This window comes from Aquarana catesbeiana, linkage group LG03 (genome assembly GCF_042186555.1).
Source record: "Aquarana catesbeiana isolate 2022-GZ linkage group LG03, ASM4218655v1, whole genome shotgun sequence".
Classification (NCBI taxonomy): Eukaryota; Metazoa; Chordata; class Amphibia; order Anura; family Ranidae; genus Aquarana; species Aquarana catesbeiana.
In genome coordinates, this window is record NC_133326.1 from 734,135,432 (window position 1) to 734,147,714 (window position 12,283).

Here is a 12,283-nt window from a genome sequence, read left to right on the forward strand (position 1 = left end):
GGTTGATTTGAAAATTAACCAAATCTCCTTAACTATAGATTTTTGCATATTTCCATAAATATAATACTGTTAATATTTCAGTATAAACATCTGACATATTATGAAGGCCCCAGCGAGATCTATTAAAGCGGAGGTTCACACATATTGTAAAGTTTGTATCAATAACTTCCTGGCATTCAACCGATCTCTAAATGAAAAAAAAAACATTTTTTTTGCTGTTTATTTACCTTGTAATTAGGTCTTTATAATGTAATGTAACTTCCAGTTTCAATGTCTCGCGGGAGTAGGCGTGTTTATTCTTTATTCCCTGCTGCGCACTGTATCCTGGGAGGGCAACGCACTGTCTCCTGGGAGCTAAGTTCCTGCATTCCCAGGAGTCAGTGTGGATCACCACCGTGAAATCTCGTGAGATTTCAAAACCGGAAGTGATGTGTGATGCGGGTCTGTTTCTGGAACAGAACACCTGGAAGTTTACGGTGTCCTGCGCCGTTAACACTGAGCATGCACAGGAATGAGTGATGAATGCTAGTAGGTCAGCATTCACCGCATCCAGGAAGTAAGATGGAACTGGCTGTCTGCAAATTTTAAATGTTTGTTTTTTTATTAGAAACCGGACATCGGGGGACATAATTCACCATACAAGTGAGTCTTACATTACTAGTATGTCAGTGTCTGCATGGTAGAAAAAAAAAAAAGATTGGTCAGTGAACCTCCGCTTTAAAGTTTGAAACAAGGAATATAATTGTGCAAATTATATATAATTTATAGGCATTTTAAAAAATATATATATTTTATTTATATGTTTTTGGATATTGCCTTTGTTAGTTAGCAATATTGAAAAACGACTGATACTGAAGATATTTCTAATGTAGCCAGACCTGCTGATGCAGAAAATGAAATTAGTCTCAGTTAATAGCTGAGGCTCAGTTTAAAAAGAATTAGGGACAAATTGAGTCTCCAAAAAGTAGTCATGCTGGAGTTGTTAATAACTCCGGTCCTCCCAATCAAAGGAAAGCTAGACCCAATCCAAATGATAAAAAGGTACCAGCTGTTCCTGAAAACTCAATTAAAAAGAAACAGTTTGTAAAAAGGTGGTTTACTCATTATGGGAAAAATCTGACAAATTATTACAGAGATAAACAGCCTGACCAAAAAAAAAGTTCAAAGTGGTTCTAAATCAGATGGGTCTGAAATGCTTCAAGCTTCTGATTTCCAAAATCCACCCACAAGGGTTCATTGGAAAAATAGAAGTAGTTTACATGACAGGTTGAATCAGATGCAATCTCAGTTGGGGGTATTGACAGAACAAATGGAAAAATTATCAGTCACAGCTCTGGTACTTTGGTATCAATCACCTGTATAAAGTTGTGTGTTCTTCACATAAAGTGTATTAATACCAATTTATATACATCAAAATAAGTTCAAATGGGAGCACTGGAGATTTGGCACCAATTAAATGAATAATGTATTAGTTTTCAACAAATACTTACAGCACTGGGTTTGTGGTATTACCAGCCAGTCACGGCATTGGTGCTTTGGTATCAATTACCTGTATAAAGTTGTTTGTTTTTTGCATAAAGTGCATGAATACCAATTCACGATTGGTCACTGAATGAAGAGAATACGGAGTCCTGTGCATCTTCAGGTCTGTTTCAGTTCCAAATTCAGCCCAAAATTTGGGCTGAAATTGGACCTGAAACAGTGAATGGAGACGCACCGGACCCCCTGCTGTGAGCCGCTGTGAACTCCAGTGTGATCCCAGCCAAAGTCTGATCTCTGATAGTCAGTGTAGGGGGTTGGGGATGAAAGCCAATAACAGCGAGTGACCTGAAGGACTATGATGGGAACTCCCAGTGTAACCGGCCAATCAGAAGTCTGTCTTTGTATAACTTTCATCTAGGTGACATGTCTGGATCCCTCACATAGAAGATTTATACCAGAATCCTGCAGAATATTATATCATTTATAGGATAATTCTCACTTCAGCGTCTGCAGAGTACAGCCAGGATGTCTGAGCGTCTCACATAGAAATTTTATTTTAGATTCTTGCAGATTATTCCATGATAAATCCAGTATGGTGAGGGATCGATTATTGATAAGAATGGATCGGAGATCATCCCAGCCGGAGGAAGTCATATCACAACCATGCAACCTGCAGAGACAAATCCAGACACATGATATTATATTATAAGATGAATATGAGGAATTATTCCCAGTTAGTAAAAAGTAACATAACATCACTAGAGCGGAATATCAGGATATACAGAATGTTATACAGAGGAAAGATCTTGTTATTAGGGAAGCTGATAAAGGTGAAGCTGTTGTAGTACTTCTTTTCTTTTTTTTTTTACTTATCATGTTTATTAAGATTTTACAGTTTACAGGTATAGAAACAACATTTTCAGAAGTATACATTGGTAACAGAAAGGTTACAAGGGTTGTAATCAAGATGTAAATATAGTGCGTTACAGTTAGCAAATGCAGAAAGATGCAAGATATTTGCAACCGGTGGTCGTGGCTAAATGACCATAGGCTATACATAACAAGGAACAAGTAACAGATAATAGGTAGGCTATCGAGTAATTCTCTCGAATTTGTCAGTGCTGGGGTTTGGGGGAGCATCATGTAGTACTGTAATTGCGAAGGATATAACTTTTCTTTAAGTAAGTGGGGTGCTTCTTGTATCGGCTATCCAGGTCTCCCATTGATGGAGGAACTTGGAGATGGTGACTGTTGTAGTACTTATGTCTACGCAGTATAAAGAGGAGGCGCTGTGACAGCTCAGTCACCCCCTTATGTACCCGGTTATTAAGCAGGAACTCACACAGTGTCTCATACAGGGGGCTTCTGAAATTGATTGGTAAAGGAAAGGATCTGGGGGGCTTATGAAATAAAAGAGCAGAATTTCTGATGGTGGATACCCCAGTGACCCCAATATTCCATCACCTTCCTAAAGTCCACAAATCGGGAGTTCCCATTGAAGGTCACCGGATTGTGGCAGGAATAGGATCCCTTATAGAGAATGTAGGGGGGAGGGGTGGATATACATTTCCAGCCTTTAGTGCTGAGACTTCTGGGATACATTAGAGATGTAAGTACTATATTGGTGGATAATCCACATTTACAATGGGATTCTACATTAACATGGGGGACACTTCACATTAAAGCACTTTATTATTCCATCCCCCATTCTTTAGTGTCTCCAGCAATCAGATATCATCTCCACAGATATAGATCATATACTAGGATATTACAGGAATTATTAGAGGATGTAAAGGATGAAGGTTTTGTACCTTAACCACTTCAGCCTCAGAAGGATTTACCCCCTTAATGACCAGAGCACTTTTTACAATTTGGCACTGCGCTGCTTTATCCGGTAATTGTGCGGTCATAAAACGACGCAAATGCCTTTGGTAAAAAAATTCAATAAGCGTATATTTATTGGTTTGCGCAAAAGTTATAGCGTCTGTATATTTTCTGGAATTTACGAAGCTTTTAGTTTATGACTGCCTCATCTCATCTCATTTCTTGAGATGCTAAAATGACAGGGCAGTACAACCCCCCAAAATACCCCTTTTTGGAAAGTTGACACTCCAAGGAATTTGCTAAGAGGCATGTTGAGCCTATTAAATATTTTTTTTGTCACAAGTGACTGAAAAATGACCAAAAAAATATATTTTTACACAAAGTTGTCACTAAATGATATATTGCTCACACATGACATGTGTATATGTGGAATACATTCTGCTGCTTCTCCTGAGTACGGGGATACCACATGTGAGACTTTTTGGCAGTCTAGCCGCGTACAGGACCCCGAAAACCAATCACTGCCTTCAGGATTTCTAAGGGCGTAAATTGTTGATTTTACTACCGATCACAGTTTCGGAGGCCATGAAATGCCAAGATGGCACAAACCCTCCCCCCTCCCCAAATGACCCCATTTTGGAAAGTAGACACCCCAAGCTGGCATGTTGAGTATTTTTCAGATCTCGCTTTTTGTCACAAAGTTTTAAAAATTGAAAAAAAAAATCCTTTTCTCTCTTCATTTCCCAAAATAAATGAGATCTGCTAAATACCGTATTTATCGGCGTATAACACGCACAGGCGTATAACACGCACATTCATTTTAAGAGGGAAGTTTCAGGAAAAAAACTTAAATTTTAAATAAGGAACTTTGAAGTAAAATAAGGGTCAGTGCCCATCTGCAGCCTCACCATTGCCATCAGTGCAGCCTCATCAATGCCCATCTGCAGCCTCACCATTGCCATCAGTGCAGCCTGATCGATGCCCATCTGCAGCCCAGAGGGGACAGGGAGGGGGGTGGGACGAGCGCCAGATTACATACAGTGAGAATCTCCTATGATAGACAGAACAGTGGTCCAATGGCGGCCCAGGAGACGGGACTTCCTATTACAGAGGCCGCCATTAAACAGGAGATTCTCACTGTATGTAATCTGACGGTGCTCGTCCTGCCCCTCCTTCCTGTCCCCTCCGAGGCAGCTAAAACTGAAGTATTGGCGTATAACACGCATGCACTATTTGCCCCCGATTTTCATGGTGAAAAAGTGAGTGTTTTACGGCAATAAATACAGTACTTACCATGTCCCTTAGCAAATAGCTTGGGGTGTCTACTTTCCAAAATGGGGTCATTTAGGGGAGGTTTGTGCTATCTTGACATTTCAGGACCTCCGAAACTGTGATAGGTAGTGAGGAGTAATGATGTATACGCTTTATGTTATACTTCAAGTTCAATTTTTATGCTTAGTTCCTTATGTATGTTAGAAACAATTAACAGTTTTAGTCGTGTGATCTGGGGGTGGGGAGCTGGGGGTGGGAGCTGTGGTTGTTGTAAGATGGATGCTGCTGAATAAACACCAGGCTCCTGTTAAAGCTCCTTGCTGTCTGCCTATATTTTGTGTTAAAACATCACATGGTTCCAGAAGTCAGGTCAGAAGAGTCATGGCAGCAAACAGCAATACAAAGAACATTCCTTTCTTGGATTTGCAATCAGGAAGGTATCTGAAAACTGGTCACAATGGAGGGAGCTGATAGAACTTGTGTTTGCCGGACCAGATGCAGACAAATTGACTGATCAGCAGAAAGCAGCTCATGTTCTGAAATGTGTGGGACAAAAAGGATGCAATGTGTGCCGAGCCTGGCAAGCAAGTGGGGAGATCACAAAAGGACAAAAAGAAAACAGAGGTACTGTTTGCAAAGTTTGAAACATACTGAAACCCAAGGAGAAACTCCACAGTGCAAAGGAAACTATTTTATGAGAAGAACCAGTGTGGAGGTGAGTCTTTGGATGAATGGGTGACACAGCTGCGCTTGTTTGCCAAATACTTTGCTTTCTATGAGGCCGGAGATATGATAAAAGAGCGCATTCTGATGGACAGTAAGTTTAAGGAAGTTCAGGAAAAGCTGTTGCAGGAAGAAGACTTAAATCTTGAGAAAGCCATAAGGATTGCCAGAGCATATGAAATGTCAAGAAAGGACATGCAGGTACTAGAAGGAACACAGCTCCAGATTAATGCTATAGAAAATCACTGCAGCAGATATGGGCAAGAAAGAGCATACAAAGGAATAAAGGGCACCTATGGCACTGGGACAAGTAACACACAAGAAGCGTGTGGCTATTGTGAAAACATGCACCATAAAAATAGCATCTGTCCTGCAAGGGGGCAGATATGCAACAAATGAAAGAAAAAAGGACATCTTGCCAGGGTGTGTAAACTGTCTTCACAAATGGGAAGGTCAAATACACAGTCTGTACACGCCATAGGAGGACAATGATGACAATGCAGGGTCAGACTCAGACTGCACCCCAATATATCTTGCAGCAGTACAGAAAACTCATCAGTCTGCAGATGAAGCAAATGTAACATTACAGATAGGGGCTAACAAAACTCCATTCACATTCAAAATAGATACAGGAGCCCAGGTAAATTGTGTGCCAAGCCACATATACCTGGAATACCTCAGTAATGAATCCCCCTTAGAGACTCAGGGCCTACCAAAAACTAATGGGATATGGGGGTGAAAAGCTGAAAGTAATGGGTGGCTGTCATGCAAAATGTTCTTACAAGGGATCTGAAAAGGTTTTACAATTGTTTGTGACAGAAACACAAGTCCCAGCTATGCTAGGTCTCAGAACAAGTAAAGAGATTGGACTTGTGAAGATCATAATGATTGTGGATGGTGGGCACAGAGGTCTGACAGAGGCTGACATTAATTGTAAGTACTGTGATCTATTCAAGGGCCTGAGGTGCCTCCCCGGTGTAACCCACATATGTATAAAAGAGGGTGCACAGCCTGTCACTCACGCCCCAAGGAGAATACCTTTAACTCTTAAGCCCTGTACACACGGTCGGACATTGATCGGACATTCCGACAACAAAATCCTAGGATTTTTTCCAACGGATGTTGGCTCAAACTTGTCTTGCATACACACGGTCACACAAAGTTGTCGGAAAATCCAATCGTTCTGAACGCGTTGACGTAAAACACGTACGTCAGGACTATAAACGGGGCAGTAGCCAATAGCTTTCATCTCTTTATTTATTCTGCGCATGCGTGGCACTTTGTGCGTCGGATTTGCATACACACGATCGGTAAAATTCCGACAACAGATTTTGTTGTCGGAAAATTTTATAGCCTGCTCCCAAACTTTGTGTGTCGGAAAATCTGATGGAAAATGTGTGATGGAGCCTACACGCGGTCGGAATTTCCGACAACAAGGTCCTATCACACATTTTCCATTGGAAAATCTGACCGTGTGTACGGGGCATTATGGATAAAGTCAGACAAGAACTCACTAAGATGGAGAAGCTGGAAGTAGTAGAAAAAAAATCACAGAACCATCGGAATGGGTCAGTTCTATGGTTGTGGTGGAGAAGAAGAAGACAGGTGTAATTCGTATATGCATTGACCCACGTGATTCGAACAAAGTCATAATGAGAGAACACTACAAACTCCCCACCATAGAGGATATAGCGCACAAGCTAGTAGGAGCAACAGTATTTAGTGTACTAGATGCCCATTCTGGTTATTGGCAATTGCGTCTTGATGAAGCCAGCAGTTACTTGACCACTTTCAACTCCCCTTTGGGTTGATGGCGCTTCACAAGGGTACCTTTCGGCATAGCGTCTGCACAGAAAATATTTAAAAAGAAATCACACCGACTTATCTCTGGTCTACAGGGTGTTGAAGTAATAGTTGATGATTTGCTGGTCTATGGAAAGGATCAAATCGAGCATGACAAAAACCTTACTGCTTTGCTCAATCAGTGTCGTGAGAAGAATATTACACTCAATCCAAACAAAATGCAAATTGGGGTAGAAGAAGTTACATATTTTGGACACCTACTAACCAAAGAGGGCTTGAAGCCTGATCCAAATAAGATTACAGCAGTTCTTAACATGAAGGCCCCAACCTCCAGAAAGGAGCCGGAGACATCACTAGGTATTTTCAACTATCTATCCAAATTCTCTCGGGGCCTTGCTCAACAGATAGCACCACTACATACACTGCTAGAGAAGGATGCTGTTTGGTGTTGGGATGCAAACATGGAAAAGACTTTTGACAAAGTGAAAAAACTGATCACTAAACATCCAGGGCCAAAACTGAAATATTTTGATGTAAACTGTGACACTGTAACAAATGGATGCATCCCAGTTTGGGCTAGGTGCTGTACTGACTCAACAAGGACATCCTGTGGCATATGCTTCACGAGCACTGACCACAACACAAGCCAATTATGCTTAAATTGAGAAAGAAATGCTGGCCATTGTGAATGGATGTGAGAAATCTCACCAGTACATATATGTTCGCCCCGTATTTTTGGAAACGGACCGCAAGCCATTGGAGTACATCCTACAGAAATCACTAGCTTCTACACCTCCACGTCTGCAGCGGATGGTTATGAAATTACAGCAGTATGATCTCACACTGAAGTATAAGCCTGGAAAGGAATTTCCAATGGCAGATACCCTGTCTAGGGTGTTTCTAGAAGGACATGAAACACGGGATGAACCTGAGTTGGATAAACAAGTACATACAGTATTAGTGAACATTCCAATATAGGATGTATGGCTGGAGAAGATAAGACAAGACACCAAACAGGATAAAGTACTAGAAAAACTAACTTGTGTCATGTGCAATGGCTGGCCAGAAAAACGAAAGAAGCTGTGTCCTGAACTACAGGGATTCTGGCCTATGAAAGATGAGCTATACATTCATATGGATAATATATTTATGGGTGATCATATTCTCATTCCTAAGTCAAAGCAGGCAGAAATATTGTAACAAATTCACCAGGGACATTTGGGCATCACTCAGTGTAAGCGCAGAGCACAGGAGTTGGTTTACTGGCCTAATTTGGACTTTGATATTGAGACACTTGTGAAGAAATGGGGAACCTGCCAGACATTTCAAAAACACAATGCAAAAGAACCTCTTACACCATGGAATGCTCCCTCATGGGCATGGCAGAGACTGGATACAGATTTTTTTTTCATTTTGAGAACAACCATTACCTGATAATAGTGGACTACAGCAAATACCTTGAGCTAGTGCAGCTGAGAAATTTCAAAGTGTCAACAGTCATATGAGCCTTCAAAACAATACTTTCAAGACATGGAGTGTGTGAAGAACTTGTGTCTGATAATGGCCCACAATTCTCATGTTCTAAGTTCCAGTGCTTCCAGCATGAATGGGAAATCAGGCACAAAGCCACAAGCCCTTATCACCGACAGGCCAATGGTCTAGCAGAGAAGTATGTTGGCATAGCCAAATCCATTATACTGAAAGCGCAATCATCAGGGCAGGATGTGTACCTAGAACTGTTAAACTATCATGCAACACCTATTGAAGGTTTATGTTCACCTGCACAGCTGCTAATGGGTAGAACACTGAGGACCACAGTGCCTATTGCACCACAGAAATTGCAGCCTCAGTCTATTCCACAGGATCGAGTAACAGCTCAGAGGATCATAAACATGAAAAGGCAAAAACTGTATTTTGATAAATATACAAAATCCCTTTGTCCACTCTCTGCTGAGAGTCACTGGGAATACATAGTCACTGGGAATACATGGGAACCTGCTCGAATTATCAGAGAAGCCAATTCACAAAAATTTTATATAATTGAGACCAAGTGGGGACAAAACCTGAGACAAAACAGGTGTCATCTTCGTCCAGACACTGCCGCGGATACAGCATTAGAGGAACCAAATGACAATGGAGATAAAAAACAAGCCCATCATGGCACAAAACTCCTAAACATGAATATTGAGTCTACTGAGGATACCGAGGACAGCATAAACGTATCAGCATGTGATAATGCTGGGAGTAACTCTCAACTGGACAATGAGCCAGCGGTTACTTTCTCTCGCTGTGGTCGAGCTATTAAACCAAAAGAATGGAGGGACTTTGTCTCATATTAAATGTTTCATAATTGAGAGGGAAGATCAGATGTAATGATGTGTATGTCTTATGTTAAACTTCAAGTTCAATTGTTATGCCTAGTTCCTTATGCATGTTAGAAACATTTACCAGTTTTAGTCATGTGATCAGAGGACAGGGAGCTGTGGTAGTTGTAAGATGGATGCTGCTGAATACACACCAGGCTCCTGTTCAAGCTCCTTGCTGTCTGCCTATACTTTGTGTTAAAACATCACAGTGAGGAGTAAAATCACCATTTTACGCCCTTAGAAATTCTGAAGGCGGTGATTGGTTTTCGGGGTCTTGTAGACTCCCAAAAAGTCTCACACATTTGGTATCTCCAAACTCAGAAGCAGCAGAATGTATGTAGGGGTGTAATTTCACATATACCCATGCCATGTGTGAGCAATATATAATTTCAGTGACAACTTTGCGTAAAAATAAATTTTTTTTTGTCATTTCTCAATTTGACAAAAAAATAAAATATTCAATGGGCTCAACGTGCCTCTCAGTAAATTCCTTGGGGTGTCTACTTTCCAAAATTGGGCAATTTGGGGGGTTTGTACTGCCCTGTCATCTTAGAACCTCAAGAAATGAGATAGGCAGTCATAAACTAAAAGCTGCGTAAATTCCAGTAAATATACCATAGTTTGTATACGGCGCTATAACTTTTGCGCAAACCAATAAATATATGCTTATTGAATTTTTTTTATATATTTTATATATTGAAATTTTAAATAATGCAATATTCTATAGGGTGTATTTACACTGCTATGCGGTCTTTGGCTGAGGACAATTGAAAATTGCTTAATCACGTATGTATATACTGCACCATGTTACCATAGGATAGGATGCATTTGCATTGCTGTTTACGCTCTTTCAGGTGTTGCGCGTCTTCCTTGGCTAAGGAGAGACAGGAATCTAACCGGACCACAACCCTAATCCTTTCTATATATTATTATTACTGTATATATTAGATTGATAGTCAGGAAGCAATACCATTGCTCTTGTTTACTTTAAAGCTGTACAGAACTATTTTTGATATTTCCTTGTCATATGTGATCTACTACCTCATGGTTTTAATACAATGTTTATTTCATGTGGCACGCCACATACACTGTTATTTGTTATTCTTTCCCTTTTCCCCACCTATCCCAGTTTTTGCCAGGACATCCGCTCTCAGGCTTGAGGGCTGAAAAATTACTTTTTCTGCAAACTCCGAGATGTAGTTTTTTGGGCAGGAGGAGGATGTAGCACCGTGTAGCTTAGGCAGGGAGCTCCTCACAAATTTACTTGCCAGGAGTAGTTATCCTGGTTGATTGATAGAGATCCTATGATTTCTCCCTAAGTTTGGCCTTGTTGCACTTTTCTCTTCTACTACTAGGTGGCCGAGTACTTGGTGGTACTAGATATGAGAAGGGCAACCCAAGGTCAGGTTATGGGTATATGGGGTATCTCAGCCAATGGGCAGGAGTTTTCTTGAATCTTTTGGCCTGCTGGCAGCACCTATATGTTTGGGTGGAGTCAGGTTATCTGTGTTCTGTACCACCTGGACCGCTGTCTGGGTGGATGTGTGTCGTATGTCCCAGGCTGATAGGCCAGAGATTGGGCATATTCTGGGGGCATCTGGCTGCCAGGCTGTGTGAGGGCATATCCAGAAGTAAGAGGGTAGCGCACAGTTGGGATTGCAGCTTGCAATCCAACCTAAAGTGACGGTTCTGCTAGGCCGGAGAACCTGTCGTGGTTGGAGATAGAAGGGGAGCGGTCGCCACAAGGGGACCAACCACCTTTACCAGGGACCACAGTGAGTGACTGAAGGAAGTACCAGAGCAGTATTCTCACCGAACGGGCAAGGTGGAGAATCGGGAAACTTCAGACAATGATCAAGTCAGGGACCCAACCAGTGGAGGTAACGCTTGCAGAGCAGCCTTGTGTGTCAAGCCAGGGACCGGACCGGTCAGCGTGGGTGAAGCCTGAGGAATACCTGGAGTGCCAAGCTAGGGACCCAGCAGGGAAGCGTGGGTGACGCTTGAGGGAGATACCACCGCAAAGATTGGAGGAGCTCAAGGGATTCAGAGTCAGTGAATCAGAGGGTCTAGTGAGAGACCGGGAGCTCAGTGTTGAAGAACTACAAGAAACAGTTGTAGTGAAGCTGAAGGAATTGTAACGTTTGTGTTAGGAACTGTTAAAGACTGTTGCCATAGGAGACAGCACTCCTGCATGTGCAGATGTGGCGCCTTGCTGGGGCCTTTCCCACTGTTTTCTTCTTATTGAAGTCTGAGTCTGCCAATTGAATCTACAACTACTTAATCACTTCTATACCGGGCCTATTCTGGCACTCCTCTCCTACATGTAAAAATCATTTTTTTTTGCTAGAAAATTACTCAGAACCCCAAACAATTCTAATCTTTTTGGCTCTATAAACCACCACAGTGCATTTGAAATGAAACGAACAAGATGTGCTTTAACTGCAGACTTTCAGCTTTAATTTGAGGGTATTTACATCAAAATCAAGTGAACAGTGTAGGAATTACAACAGTTTGTATATGTGCCTCCCACTTTTTAAGGGACCAAAAGTAATGGGACAATTGGCTGCTCAGCTATTCCATGGCCAGGTGTGTGTTATTCCCTCATTATCCCATTTACAAGGAGCAGATAAAAGGTCCAGAGTTAATTTCAAGTGTGCTATTTGCATTTGGAATCTGTTGCTGTCAACTCTCAATATGAGATCCAAAGAGCTGTCACTATCAGTAAAGCAAGCCATCATTAGGCTGAAAAAACAAAACAAACCCATCAGAGAGATAGCAAAAACATTAGGTGTGGCCAAATCAACTGTTTGGAA

At 41.5% G+C, this 12,283-nt stretch overlaps 1 protein-coding gene across 1 annotated transcript in view; it reads right to left on the bottom strand.

The window, feature by feature from the left end:
- The window catches only part of LOC141133844 (NACHT, LRR and PYD domains-containing protein 3-like), a 133,767-nt gene that overhangs the window by 70,834 nt on the left and 50,650 nt on the right, over positions 1–12,283 (bottom strand). Inside the window, exon 7 of the mRNA XM_073623421.1 lies at positions 1,982–2,152. Within this exon, the coding sequence (XP_073479522.1) occupies positions 1,982–2,152 (171 nt within the window). The remainder of the gene's footprint in view (positions 1–1,981; positions 2,153–12,283) is intronic.